The following is a 16,542-nucleotide window of genomic DNA, read 5'->3' on the forward strand; positions in this document are numbered from 1 at the left end:
ATAAATAAAAAGCTTTAAAGTATATTACATATTATATTTTCTTTTCTTAAATCATTAGTGTAAGTTTTGACTTCAGAGCCATAAAAGTAACATATAAATGTTTACATTAGCGTTTTTCTTTTACTTATCATAGATTTGGTTAATGCACTCAAACATGACAAAGTATCTTTACAAATCATTGAGGAGGGGTTTGATGTTTTGTGAATAACTTTGGGAGTCTTAAAAACAAGTGGTAGGGTTTAATACTTGGATTTTAGCACCAAATCATGATTTGATTATTGATTATTGAATAAAAGATTTATGTTGTAAATGTTATATCCAATTATTTAAATGGCAATTCTTTTAAACAATGTTTATATTTCATTGGCAAGTCAAAGATTCTTTATATTGAGTATTTGTAGTATTTCAAAGTCTCATGCATGATTCATGTTTTATAAAAGGAATTTAGATTTTTTCATTCGTAAACCATGCCTAGGGTCTCGAGGCCTATTTCTATTATGCCTAGGGTCTAGAGGCCTATTTCTATTATTCCTATTGCACAATATTTCAAAATGATGTTAATGTTTCACTTATAAGTCAAAGATTCCATATATTGGGTTCATATTATATGTTTTCAGACTATGTGCATGGCCAGCAAGTCATACAAGTACTTTGTTATCAATTTTCATCATCGGATTATGTCTATCTAGGGTCCCAAGATCCATCTTTGGTACATAAACTCTCGAAATAATTTGAATATCTAACATGTAGGCCAAACATTCCATCTATATGACTTGTGTGATGTTGTGGGGGTAATATGTAAAACTTATGGGCCTTAGAAGTAATATATAATTTAATTTAGAGGTCATATAATCAAGTTCTTTTATGGAAATATATATATAACCCATGGATTTAGAAGCAATGTATAAGGCCATGTACTTTATTTTTGGCCCCAAACCATAACTCTTAATTCTAGCCTTAACGTTGATCTTGGAATATTAACCTCAAAATGATGCCCATATTATGTTCTTAGGCTGAAGATTCCTTATATAGGTATGTATGGTGGTTTAAGACTCATGTATAGCCATGCACACTAAAATTATCTTTCGGGCCTAAGGCCCCACTTTTCATCCCCACCATAGTTAAGATATGGAGGTCTACCTTTAGTGCACAACATCGTATATTGGTGTCCCAACATTATATTTGTAGGGCAATGATTGTTTATTTAGGGTATGCATGATCGTCTATAATCTTGTGCCTTGACCATTATGCTAGAAACATATTTAGGGCCTTGTTGTCGCATCTTTACTTTGAGCGTTGGCACAGTGCCTAGACAATTTGCGCGATAACAAGCCTAAAATATTGTTATTATTATTATTATGTTCCTAGACCATAAATATGGGTTTGAAATGTTGTTTTTCCTTATGTCTATAGACAAGCTCTCTCTCTCTCTCTCTCTCTCTCTAAAACTTAAAGTGTCATACTTTCAATGTCCACATCCATTTAAAGTGTCCAATGAGTGGGGGTGAATGGTTAAAGCATGTACAATTTCATCCCCACCTTGTACTTAATACACACTTTAAATGAGTGGAGGTGAATGGTTAAAGCATGTACAATTTCATCCTCCACCCTGTACATAATACACACTTTCATCCCTTGCTCCCCCCCCTAGTGGGGTTGGGGGTGGAGAGTGGAAGTGTTCATTGAGTGGGGCTAGGGATGGGCGTGGAAATATACCCACTTTCATTCTCTACCACCACCTTGTGAGGATGGGGTTGGAGCATGAAGGTGTTCTAACTGGGGACAATAGGTGAAAGTGTGCATTGAGTGAGGGTGGGGTTTGAAAATGTGCAACCCACACCTCACCCCCACCTAGGAGTGGGGTGAAAGTTTCTTTCTGTGGGTTGTGAGGAGGGCTTTGGAAAGGTGCTTTCAACCATTACTACCACCCAAGTTAAGGTTGAAGGTTGCAAGTGCACATTTTTGAATACACACTTTACCCCTTACTTCTACCACTTGATGGATGGATTGAGGGTAAGGGTGAAAGTGTGTATTCGAATCCCCACATGCTTTCACCCCTTACTTCTTGGGTGGAAGTAAGGGTTGAAAACATGTAGGGATTGGTGTTTATTGGCACTCTGAACGGAGAGGTGAATGGATTGTAACATAATGCGTAGCCAAGGGGAATGTCAATGGAAGGAGTTTGTGCAAAAAATTGATTATTTTTTATTATTTTTATGGAGCTAAAATGTTTAGTGTAGACACTATTCATAACCATGTTATTGCAACACCACATAGCTAGGGTTCAAAAATTATTATTTAATTAATTAAATTTAAGAATTAACTTATGAAACCAAAAAACTTTTGGCAAACATTCCATTCCATCCATCCGATCATGTATTAGAGGAAAAATCTTCCATGATTATCAAATTTTCACCATCCATAGCTTAAAGATTTGAAATTCCCCAAACCCAATTCTCATATAGACCACGCCCTATTAAGGTAATTATAAATAATAATTATTATATCTATATAATCACAATTAATAATAATATACCAAGTCTCATCCAAATAAATCACTTAGAAATCTTAAGATTTTGAAAAAACTTTGTATATGATATGAATCACAAAAACCTATATTTAATAATCAAATCTTGTATAAAATATATATAAATAATGAAATTTAAAATTCAAATCCAGAACAAAAGTCATAATTGATATTAACTTAATAAAAGCTATAAACACCGGATAATAATGATCTTTAAAAAGATGTTTAAGCAAGCCGACCATAAAAAGATGTTTAATCAAGCCGACCACTATTTAAAATGCATACGCTTTTGAATGTCGTCTGCGGGTATTTATACAACTTGTAATTATATTAACTCAAATAAATAGCTATCGCTATGGTCACGAGAAAATAGTTCTGAAGTGAACGTTTAACTTAGGGAAATAGCTATCATTTATTCAACAACGATTTCAGCAATTATTTCGTCAAAGTAGCGGATTTTTTGACAACTTCAGCAACTTGTCGTCGAAGCGAGTTTTTGAAACATAGTGCAAAATGTTGAGGATTTTTGGATGGAAACCGAAGCGATCTTGTTCAAGTAAACCAAGTTTCACAGTAGCAAATCCAACTAGTGAAGGAAATATGTCGGATAGTGCTAGCGGAAGCTCTTCGCCATTAAGAGGAAGAGTTACTCCTTTGCTCAGCGATGAAGAGGATCATTTTTCTTTTGTTACAGATATTAGCAGAGATGGCGATCTTGTTGAAGATAAAAAGGTTGTGTTCGAACAACTTATTCCATCATCAGCAGCATCGCTTGTGAAACACCATTGTTGGACGAGTGAAGAAGAAGAACTAGAAACAGAATCTTCCGAGTCATTGAATTTGAGGCAAAATAAAGAGGAAGAGGATGATAGACAAAAGCTTAAAACCATGTGGGTTGAAGCCTTATATGAAAATGTTGCTCCATATACATTTATTGATGGAGAAGAGTTGGAAAACAAAGCAAGAGCAGCAGAGGAACTAGCTCAGTCGCTGTTGTCGGAGGAGATGGAATTAACAAAAACATCATATGATGGTGCAGGTGGTGGAAAGGGAGGAATGGGTCGTAATAGGGCAGAATCTATGATTGTTGTTGTAGAGACACTGCAGCAAAAGGTGAAGACGTTGCTGGAGGAGAAGAGGAATTTAGCTCTTGATTTATCCTATGAAATCAGAAGTCGAATGACTGAAAAATATGTCGCGAATGAAACTTTTATGGTGATTCAGAAAGAGAAGGATGAATTGCAGTCAAGTTTACAGAAAGAGTTGAATAGGAGGTCAAGTGAGTGTGCAAATAAGCAAGAGAAGATCAAGTTCGGTGAAAGGCGATTGAGGGACAGAATCAGGGATCTTGAAGTGCAGAATGTTGCCTTGCAAAGAGAAGGTTTAGATATGAAAAACAAGGAAGCCAATTTAAAAAATCAGCTGACAGAGTCTGAGCATTACAAGGATTGGCTCAACATAAAATTAAAGGACTCTGTCAATGAAATTGCACAACTAAGACAGGCTTTGAAAGAATCAGAAATAGGAACCGAGAAAGCAAATGATACTCTACAGTCAATCAAAAGATGTTATGATGAAGAAAGGGAAAGCTATGGTTTAAACAAATCATATTCAAGGCTTCAATGGTTGTTGAAAGATCATGAAAGGGCTATAAACAGACCATTATGGAATTCTGGGCTAAAGGGCGATATTAATGAACACATGGCAGCTGAGCTTCAACAAGAAAAACTGATCAGGGTGAGTGGCAGTGCAGATCAGCATGCTTTCTGCAAGGATAAAATAGCAGACTGTAAGAGCTCTCAAAGTTATCATGAACGTTTAAGAAAGGAGAAGAATGCTGATGGCCTTCAAGGGTCTAGACTCAGAGGCAGAAGAGAGAATAGTATTGGCAATGGCTTGCATGGTTTAATGAAGTTAGTCCAAGAGCTATGTCCTTGGCTTGATGAGATGCAGACTCGGTCATTGTTACTGTTTGATGAAAATAGGCTGCTCTGTTCTAAGCTACTCGAAACCTTGAAATATAAAAGTAATGCTGGACTGGTCAATGGACAAAATAAAACTAATGCTATAGTGGTTAATGAACATGAAATGGATGTGCAGATGTTGGAAAAAAAAGCTTATCTTTTCAAGGACAGTGTCAATATGGTAAAGGGTATTTTGAAAGAAATCACCCTATATGCTTGCAATGAAGCCCAAGGACAAAAAGTGAATTGGAGGAAAGATTCAGCTGGGCAGTTGGACGACCAATATTGGCAGTTGAGTGAACTGCAAGATGAGTTTAAAGCCCAAACTTTGATTACCAGACTTGTGAGAGAAAAACTTTGTTCAAGAGTTCTTGAAGTGGAGCAGCTACAAGAAGATGTTGCAATGCTTCTGAACAATCGAGAGCTTTCCAAGGCTGAAATAAAAAAGATGCAACATCTGCTTGGCACTGCAAACCATAAGGTGGCAGATTTGGAATCTCAGCTTCAAGAAAAGAATGAAATAGTAAGTGGTTTAGAAGGTGACTTGCAGAGATGTTTAAAACAAATAAAAGTCCTAAAAGAGGACCTGGGCAAGGTTTCAAAGGACAGGGATATGATACGGGAAGAACGAGAGCAACTTGATTATGAAGTGATGAGATTGAATGCAAAGGTAGAAGCATCCCAAAAGACAATAGAAAAACTGGACGAGGATGTGATGATTAAAAATGGGCAGATCTCTATATTAAGTGAAAGCCTTCAAGAATTTTACTGCACAAATATTTGGAATTGAATGGCATCTTCAGACTGAAACCGCTTCGTTATGCATTGAAGAGAGCGGCCCAAATATATGAGATTAATGCATGCTTAATCTAGTCATGGCTAGTAGCATGTATCATTTAAATACTTTGTGTACTTGGCATGGGTTTTAGGGCGTTAACTATGGTTAATAAAGGAAAGCAAGCGTAGTCTGATTGAAATTTGTCTTCTAGGGTTCATAATATTTAGCATTTAAATTAGATAGGTATATTATTAGAAAGTTTTAAATAAAGGGGTTGAGGATTCCATATATTGGGTTCATATTATATGTTTTGGGACTATGTGCATTGCCAGCAAGTCATACAAGCACTTTGTTATCAATCTTCATCATCGGATTATATCTAGGCTCCCAAGATGCATCTTTGGTACATAAACTCTTGAAATGATTTGAATATCTAACATGTAGGCCAAACGTTCCACCTACATGACTTGTGTGATGTTGTGGTGGTAATATGTAAAACTTATGGGCCTTCGAAGTAAGGAATTTCATATATAATTTAATTTAGAGGTCATAGAATCAAGTTTTTTAATGGAAATATATATATATATATATATATATATATATATATATAACTAAGGGCTTTAGAAGCAATGTATAAGGCCATGTAGTTTATTTTTGGTCCACCTAATTATCATCCATTTGGTATCCTTTTCAAAATGAAAATTCATTTGTCTACATCAGACTTTACTTGGTTTTAAAGATAAAGTAGGGGACTCTTGCAGATTAGCTTTTAGATGTACTCATTTGTCATAGATAGAGCCTCTGCTACCAGCAGGCATCCATGGCCTCGACAGGGTTACCTTTTAACCAACAATGATTCAGTATCCCATCCATATAAGAGTGAAATTTTTAGAGATAAATTCAAGTTCATATACTTCTTTTTCCTTTCTTTTCTAAACAATTTATTTTTCTTAAAAATTTCATTTTTTCTACTTAAAGGTCATTTTCTTGGTTTAATGGCCAAAATTGATAATGTCATTCACTAGTTGTAACTCAACTGAACAAGCTGGCTCGTGATGAGACCCATTGTATTTTGATTAAAATAATCTCAAGCCATTGCCCTCTTTTGATATGCAGTATTAGTAATGATAGCTTATTATTTCCCTATGAACATGGTAAGTCAGCTCTTGATGAGACCTTTTATCCTTTAAGTTTAAGTATATTCTAGAATTACACTCTAAAAAGAGAAAAGTTTACTAGATGGGGAGAATCATTGACTCCTTAAGAGATTCTGGATGACAATTATAGAGTTAAAGATGCTTTTCTGCAATAGAGTCTTTTCTTTGTTAAAGATACTTTTCTTGACTGATGGTAGAACAAAGGTTTATTTATAAAGTTGAGGTTTTGCAAGGACAAATGATTTTGGTGGAAAACAAGCAGGTTTCAGGAAAATAGAAATTATCTTATGTCTTAAATGTGAAAATTATCTTCTCAATTTGTTAATTTTTTAAAACTAAAGCTGCTATAAAATCTCATGATATAAATTAAAATACTAATTAAGAAATCTCTTTGGGTTGAATTAAAATACTAAGTAAGAAACCTAGCTAAAATCTTGAAAAAAACTGAAAAAGTTTGTGGGATCTTATGAAATAGCCATATAAAATGGTAGCTTTTAATATACATATATTTGTACCGAAATTTCCCATTTTTTATTTATTTATAACTTCTTCCATCTCTTCAATCCATCACCAAAAATAGATTGAACATTTCCATATTTTTGAAATAATTTTAAGAACAATATTAAATTTATGTGTTATTCATCTCTTACGCCAATAATGTGTATTTATTTGCTTTTCATCTATTACACCAATAGCACATCTTTCACTAATGATCCTATGATCTATTAACATTACTCACCAATAAACCGTAAACCTAATTGAATATACAATCATTAAATTATAATCTATATCTTTATATAACTAATATAGAAAAATTAAATTTTCTATTGAATATTGTAATATATTTGATTAAACAATGTCCAACTTTATAAAGATATGTTGTTTTGGATTATACCATTACTATAATTGGTAATAGTTAATCCCTTAAGATGCATAACACATCAATACTTACAACTTAGACTGCGCATCTTAGAATTTGCTTGGAGCTAGTTAATATTGGATATTTGTATCAATAATATATGTATTGGTATTGGTTTTTAACTTTATAATTAACTAGAATTTTTGGAATATTTTGAATACGATTTATGTATATTTAAATATCTATATTAAAATTAGTATTTTTCTAAAATTTTATTAGTATGATTGGATTTGAAGGGCTTTTTTGTAAGGTTACTTAGGATTGAATCTTTATGATAATTGAGAGAAGATATTTAGAATACGTCTATTTTAAGGGTCATTGCAGTCTAGGTTGGATTTGATCTTCATATAATTTTAACAATTTAGATGTCATTGTGTCATGGTTTTTTGGGCTAATCTTACAAATCAGTTACACACTAGTCCCCTGAAATAAAAAAAATTAGTTTTTTTCTTTAAGGAAAGAAGTGATTTTTAATGATTTTCTTCGTAAAAACAATAGTAATAGGTAAAATAGCTACCACTTGCTAAATGGTGATACAATACCAGTTATTAGGGAGCTTAAAAAATGACAATATATGACAACTATAAAAAAAACAATGATTACAAGAATAGAAAATAATTAGCAAGAAATAATGTTAATAAAAATGCAATTTGAACAATTGATTGATTGTTTATGACATGTTGCAATTTAGGTAATTTCAACAACAATAAATTTTGGTAGTTGGATATTGTAATTTATGAAATTAGAATTTGCACTATAGTAATTTACAAAATTAGAAATTGTATTTTAGAGAATTAAAAATTGCAATTTTCATAGTCATATGCAACTTTCTAAATGGTTCTAATGTGTCTTGTAATTATAAATTACATGTTGTTGAGTAAAAAATAAATATAATATTTGGAATTAACATGGCCAATAAAAGTCAACCATATAACGAAACATTTTTAATCAATCATAGTCAATCATGGTTAACTATAATCAATTATAGTAACTGCTATTGATGTTTGTCAAACCTTATCAATCTTCATCAACCATATTTATTAAGTTCAACTATGGTCAACTAATTTCAATATGACCAACTATATTAAGTTATAGCCAATTGTTATCAACATGTCCAAACATAATCATCTAGTTCAACTATTGTCAACTAATTTCAACATGGCCAACCATATTAAGTTATATCCAAATTTTATCAACATGGTAAACCATAGTCAACATTATTAACTATTGTTAATAATAAGTAAAGAAAGCTGGTGAAGCTTTAAGAGACAATCTAACTTCTAAGAAACATACTCACATTATGGAATTCTACAATATGAACACATTTACAAAATCTAGGTTCTTAAAGGTCTAAACACATGTGCATTTTACTTTACCAAAACATATATGCATTTAACTCATCCAGATTACTTGGGCAAAACCCAAGTTCAATGCTGGTTGGTTGCCACTATAACTCCTAGGTTCAAACTTGGCTAGTTGCCATTATAACCTTCAGGCTAGTGCCAACAACGAGTAAGTCCATGTCTAGCAGGTAACTTATGCCTTAGTAAAAGCTAAGACATCTTCAAAACATGCTGACAAGAGGGGTCCCACTTGCAAGATGAAGTCTACTACCCTTCTAACCCTATCAAAAACCTAGATTTTTTAAAGCAATTACAACATTACATTTAATGTAAAACTATACCATATGAGATAGCTAAGTGCAATTAAGTATTTAGAAAAGTAACAAGAAAGAGTCAAATACTAATAGAATAAATTCAATTATTTTTCATTTAAATTTTTTCCTCTAATTTTAATTTAAGATTTTCTTTTTTAATATAAAATTTTACTTTGCACAAAAAAAATTATATTTTTAAATATTTAATAATTTTATTATCTTTTAAAAATAAATAAATAAAATGATTTAAGTAAAAACTTGAATTTATTTAAAATATATAAATAAACTTAGATATATAAAACCTAAACAATAAATACAAATTATATATATATATACATATATATATAACTCAAATACATTTATTTAATAAAATTTAAAAAATATTTCACACAAACCTATATAAATATTATCAAGTAATATTACACATTATCACATTACATGTAAGGCTATATAACATCTCCCCCAAGTGACAACTACTCCAATTACATATAATTCCAAACTTATATCTACTTACTTTTACTTACTTGTAGGACATAAAATTGGTAGGATTTCAATATGTTTTATACAGAGGAATTCTAAACTGATTATTTATTTGTTTTTGTTACTTATGTTAAGGAAAAATATTGTATAATTCTAAACTTATTATTTTTCTATTTTTATTATTTATATTTATTTTTATCTGGTTCATAATTTATTATATCAATATATAAGTTAAATGAAAAATCTTAGTTTCAAGGATTAGTTTAGGTGGTTTTAAGGTAAATATGAAATTTATTGATATTGTTGTTAGATTGTTTCACTCTCTTCAATTCTCTTGGGACAAGGCTTCTAGTTTTTTACAAGGTTTAGCATCCATAAAAAGTGGAGAAGTACTAAGAAATTTCTTGTACTTTTATTTAAAAAACCATCAAAACAAATTATAATTAAATGATATTTATTTTAATTAGTTATAAATAAAATGATTGAATATAATCAAAATTTTAAATTTAAATATAAATTAGAGTTCGAAATATGAGATTATGTACCAACAAGCTCTATGAATTATATCATGCATGTTGTGCACCAAAGAATAAATATTTGTGCAGTCCTAGGTCCTGTCTGCACCAATATAAATATTCACTAAACAAAGGTGTGTAGACATTAAAATGATAAATTTGGCCTTCTATGCTTTGCAAAACTCAATCTATGTTGCCATTGTTAGTCATGCAACTTCTCTATTCAACCAACTACACTCGTGGACTTAGTTAGGTTCTAACCCCACCCTAGTCAACAATAATATAAAGACTTGACCTAAGTCATTGATTTTCCATTTGTCTTTGCATTGTGTATTGTTTTAAATCTGTACAAGAGTGAATTGATTTACAGACATGGTCGTGACCCCTAGAGTCTCCTGCTTCGCTTTGCTATCATTTGAACAATAACCTCATGGATACAAGATGTAAGGTTCCACCTTATCAACTATCAATAATATAGAGAAGTAGAGGTCACATTAATCACTAATACTCATTTTTTTTGTAACATTATGTTGAAGCCTCCAAAATCATTGCGACAAGATGGGGGAAAACCACCTAGTTCAGACCTTGAAAGCAGCTCCTTTTCCGTTTGGTATAGTGGATGATATAAGATGTAACGGGAAATGATTAAGCTAAGTGTAATCTAATCTAACTACTCAACACATGCATATATCTTAATGTAACACTATCTAACTATAAATATACTCGAGAATGAAATATGATATGTGATCTATGATGATGTCTTACAGAAATTTGTAATAAAGATCAATTAACTACTAAAATAAATTAAATCGTTTAACAATAATTGTTTTGGATAAATAGTTAGACAAAACAAATGAGAAAAATATATCGCATATAAAAATCTTTCATGTACTCAAAATGGAATCAAAGCTAACATCATAGAAGTCAAATAATGCAAAACTATAATTCTGACTTTCATACATAAAACAACTGAAAGAAGAAGTATTGCTTGATACATAAATAAAACATGATCATACGATAAAAGTACCATATATGATAAGTCCTACTCATGTGCTTCAACAATATTGACCCAATTTCATTTAATCCAACACATTCTAAGAGTACAGAAGTGCATTTCAGTAGGGCATGCTATATGTTTAAAGAAAAATAGATCATGTTCTATTCATTTCATCAAAACCTTCTCAAAAGTACAGAAGTGTAATGTCTTGAAATTTGTTATTGATAAAATATCTGGACCTCTCTCTAAATGCATGAAAGAGGTTTAAATACTAAAATATATGCCTCAAAATAGATTATTCCAAAATAGCTGAGGAGGTTTCAAACAACCTTCCTCAGAATAGGCAAAAATAAAACTAAAACTAAAATAAATTAATGACTAACTCCTTTGAACTTGATCTCTGAGGTCGCAAATATCAATCATTGGCTTGAGCTGAGGCGATTGGCTAATTATAGATTTTAATTGCCCAACAAATATGGCATCTATCAGTGCTGGCACCATATTTTGTGTAGAGGTTGTTAAACACCTCAGAGTCATCCATTGGCTGTGTGGTTTCACTAGAAACTGCTAGTATGTCTCCCAATTTAGCCTGTTTAACTGTTTGATTGCCTCTTCTTTTTCCTGCACTGCCTGTTTCCAATATTGTTCTAGTTGTTTGACATTTGGAAGAAACCCTGGTACACACTACTTGACAAGGTTGGCGCCATGAAGATTTCCGTTTATGGTTTCTATTATACTGTTTACTGCTCCTGCTACTATTGCCATTGCCATTTATGCATGTTTCAATCGAGAATCCCAATCCATAAACAAAATATCTTTGTGGGACTCTTCCAGCTTTGGTAGGTCAGCCTTTCTTCCATCCTCTGATTCTTTCCAAGTAATTAATTCAAAAACCCTTTTGTGGATTTCTTCGTACTCAAATCTCATATCAATAACTTGATTTGTTAATTTATCACTAGTCTCGTAATGAGAATTTATTTGCGAGATTTTCTGGGAGAATGCTTCCATTTGCTGCATTAGTAAGTAATTGAGGTTGACTGTTTCTTTGATGAATACGCCAATTTGCAGATTATCTTTAAATATATTTATCATGGCTTGTATTTGCGAATCCTTTTATGCTAATCTGGCTTGGTGTTGTACCCTCATCTATTTGAATTCTTTCTAGAGATGGGCTACTTGTAATTCAGCTTGCTGATTAGATTTTTCTTGGGCTAATTGTTGTTCTAGTAGCAAAATTTTATGTTCCTTTTCCTTCAACAACATTGAGACCTTTGTCGCCTTGTCGATGGTTTCTATGGCATATGCTCCTGCGAACTGCGACAGATTTGTGAGATTCTCAGATGGCTTGATAGGCGATTCCTTCCATACAATATCCATTGGTTCATTTTCCGAAGTCGTAACAACCATGACGTCCAATTTTCTTTTCTTCCTTTGTCTTTTGACTACAACCTTATGGGTAGGACTGTAAAATACATGTCACAGAGGTATTTCCTCAATTCTTAAGACAATTTATGAAGTAGGAATAACAAGAATGATCTCAATGTCTTGACTGCCTATGGCTCCTTCCCCTGTTTCTTATGGATTTACTTTATGCTGGGTTTGCTTGGGAGTTTGCATTTCAAATGTTTGCTCAAGATTTGTGTAAGTGTGGATCTTTTTATTAAACTGCTCCCATTCTTTTGAACCATTTTTCCGTCAACGTTTCAAATCCCAACCAGGATCCATCATCAGGACTTTATGAATTTCACTCCAAGTATCCCCTCTGTATAGGGACAAGATTTTGGATTTAAGACATTTGTGGTTTATATCTTTTGACTTAGTTACTGGAGAATCCACAATACGAACCATTTTTCTGTCGACGTTTCAAATCCCAATCGGGATCCATCATCAGGACTTTATGAATTTCACTCCAAGTATCCCCTCCATATAGGGACAAGATTATGGATTTAAGACATATGCGTTGATATCTTTTGACTTAGTTACCGGAGAATCCATAGTACGAACCATTTTTCCGTCAACATTTCAAATCCCAACCGAGATCCATCATCAGGGCTTTATGAATTTCACTCCCATTCTTGTTCTAGATCAATGATTGGAGCTTTACTTGATTGAATTGAAGTAGAAGCAACCTCTTCCTATTTCTTTGCCAAGGCTTGTTCGACCGTCTCCTCTGTACTTCCAGCTGTGTCTTTTTCAGACTCTTTATTTGTGTTTCCTTCTCAATTTTGAGATTTCCGTTCTGAGTGGTCTGGCTCATGAGTCAACCTCTCTTGGGTTTCTTCTTCAGAATTTTCTTTGTAGCTACCCTCCAAGATTACACTGGGAGTTGATTCATTTATTGGTTCAATCTGCAGTAGGTCCAATGGGACCCTTTTTTTTTTTTTTTTTTTTTTTTTTTTATTTTTTATTTTTTTTTATTTATTTATTTTTTTTTTTTTTTTTTTTTTTTTAGTACACATGGCAAGCATTAATATCTTCCAGGGTAAACAGTATTGATGCCATATATAGAACTTGTGAAAATGTTTCTACTTGTAGGAATAGGTCATCAAAGACGTCCTTTTCGTGAGTGAACTATTTAACTTTTGTCATAGTAGTAAATTCCTTGGCAACGTGATTTGGGTCGTATTGCCTTCCTGGAAATGTAGCCAATTTCAGAGACGTAATAATCTCTGCTTCTTTTATTGCATGTCCATAATCGTGTAGTGTGAAAGCACCACATTGTAATGGGAAGGTAGGCCAAATGGCCTTCTTCTACTCTTTCAGTCCTTTGGTCAATCTGCCCTCCCCTGCTGTCTGGTAGGCTATTTCTCTGGCCATTATTTTGTCGGGGACATAATATGGGAGGACATGCGGTAAAGCAATGCTCCCAAAAAATCTAATGTAGGTGAATGTCTCTTCTCCAAACCATCTGGCTATTGGCAAGATATGTACTTTGGCATCTTTAGAAACCTAGGGGCTGTTCTATCAAAAACTGCTTTATGAATAGGTAGCATAACACCTTGACAAATTTTATAAAAATGGGGGTGGAATTGAGATTCCCACAAAACTTTATGGTATATATGGATGGGAAGCAGGTTTTTTACAGTCCACTTCCATCCCATATTCGAAAAGTAAGAACTAAAACAAATTGCATCCTTTACAAAAGCACTCATGAAGAAGGGGGAAAAATCCTTAAAGAAACACTTCTTTTCTTTTTATATTCCATAATGGCCTTTGCCAATTTGTCGGATAAAATTTGACCCCAGTTCATAATTGTTGCATTTATTAGCGGGACCCATTCCATGGAAAACATGGTGCTATCGGGTCTACCGAATAGCCTACACATCATTGATGCTCTGAAACTATGAGGGGGAGAAATGGATGCCATTGAGTACATACCAGTTTTATCTCATTTGAGCTTGCCTCCGCTTGATCTCTAGGTCTTTGTAATGTCCAGCAGGTCCTCGTTCTCCTTGGCGAACTGCTCAAGGAATTCTTTGTTGTAGAGATTTTTAGGCTCTGGTAGCTGGTACATTAGGCATAGATTGTCTGGTGAGAGAGGCGTAGATTGTTCCTAAAGGTTTTGTCTAAGATGTCTACCTCATCAATTACCCATTTCACCATATCTGTGTATGGTATTATCTTCGGTCTTGCGGCTATTCGATATAAGAATGAACATGATGTTTCGAAATAAGAGGCATCAGATGACTCCTGAGCATCAGTCGTGGACTTTGTTATGAATGGCCTAGGTTGTTCTTCTTCTAACACGTCATACATGGCTTCCCATGTCGTGGTTCCCCCATCTCTGCTACAAGTTGTATCAAATAAAAGCGTTACCATGTCTAATTTCTTAGATGCAGTCGCCTTTCCCTTCTTCCCTATTCTTTCTAACGATGTTTTCTACGGAGGTTTCCTGAAATGGAGAAAATGGAAGTTATCTAATATACATAAAGAGAGAATGACAATGAGAATTAAATGATACAGTTAACCTTGAAAGATGACAAGAAAGGAGCTTTTATTCAAAACGCAGATGAAAAGATATCATCTCACGTCGAGTCACTCTTAACATAAATTCCATTAAACTTATTAAATATGCACTAATGTCCTTTATAATTACCTTTATTACTCATTTAAACTACCGCATCACAGATGGGAAAGGAAAAAATTTAAGGTGGCAAGTTTTAAGTGCGAAAATTCCGATTATGCGATTGCGAGTGTTGAGCCGTGCAATAGGTATGTATTTTCTCTTGATTACACTATCTTTTTCCTCTTTTCTTATACATTTTGTGCCATGATATAATAACACATTTATAGTATTTTGATAAGGGATGAATGAAACTGCTCTTGATACAATTTGACCGTCCAAACTAACTCTCATTGCTTTTTATGCAGAAAAACAGCAGTCAGAACAGCAAAAGCTAATCAAGGGAAATGAGGTGCGTCGTGTGTGGTCGAACCAAGGAAAGAATCAAGAGGATCAATGCAAGATGAAAGAATTGTTTGAAGATAGCATTTAGTTGTGAATCCCTCAGGATCGTGTGCGGTCGAACCAAGGAACGAATCAAGAGGATCAACACAAGATGAAAGAATTTTCTGAAGATAGCATTTAGTTGTGAATCCATCAGGATCTCCTGATCCTGAGGGATCACATTTATCTTTTTCCTTTTGATTATAAAGGGGAAAAATGAAGGGAGAAAGGGATCTCTCACCTTTTACTTCAATTGTAATTTTAATTTACAGAAGCGCGATTCTAAAGAACGAGATCGTATTGTAATGACAAGTGAATTTGATGATTAATATATAACTTGCGTTGCTGTTCATTCGGATATCCTAAAGTAGCTAAGCAATATTCGCTGGTGGCTAGGGCCCGGTCTTTGGTGGATCTTACTACTATTCCTTGTTTTATAATTTTCTATTTCCTGCAAGTTTATTATGCTTTACAGCTTTGTAGTTGATTTACTTTTGTTAATTTGGATTTCGGGTATTCATTGTAGGAATTTATAGGGTAAGTTCCTCAGACAGAACACCAAAGGACACCGCTCACAAACAGATCACAGATCAATACACCAGTATTTTGACGTGGTTAAAACCCTCAAAGAGGGAAACAGTCCACGGCCTGAGCCAACGCGGCCACTTTAGGCAATTTATTAAGAAAAGAATGAAAATTTACATATGCTTCTCTCATAGACGGATTACCCTACAAATGACCCTCCATGCGCTTTAAATAGAAATCATGGACCAATCGGGTGTTAAGCCACGGATCAAGTGTCGGTAATACCGAGGAGAGAATGAACCGTCGGATCACTACATATCATGACCGTCGAATTGTAAGTTACAAAATGTACAAGGTAAATAAACACACTTTACCTAACTCTATACCTAACTCTATACTAGACCAAGTTGTACTTAACTATTTCCTATGTGTCGGAATATCCTTACATCCCCCCTTAAGAACAACTTGGGATAGGATTGAAGGATTTACAAATATGACACAATAGGAGAAGGAAGGAGGCACTAGAGCCTATCCCCCCTTAGTGACAACTTCCTGAACTCCAACCATAAATAAAAT

At 33.5% G+C, this 16,542-nt stretch overlaps 1 protein-coding gene across 1 annotated transcript; it reads left to right on the plus strand.

Moving 5' to 3' along the window:
• Positions 1-3,127: 3,127 nt before the first annotated feature.
• LOC149156887 (uncharacterized) lies at positions 3,128-5,281 on the plus strand. The gene has a single exon (XM_089444899.1). It carries the CDS (start codon positions 3,128-3,130, stop codon positions 5,279-5,281), a length of 2,154 nt encoding a protein of 717 aa, XP_089301025.1.
• Positions 5,282-16,542: the final 11,261 nt, after the last annotated feature.

Source organism: Pinus tabuliformis, chromosome 9 (assembly GCF_031772625.1).
Source record: "Pinus tabuliformis cultivar Carrire ecotype Pingquan chromosome 9, CPIR1, whole genome shotgun sequence".
Classification (NCBI taxonomy): Eukaryota; Viridiplantae; Streptophyta; class Pinopsida; order Pinales; family Pinaceae; genus Pinus; species Pinus tabuliformis.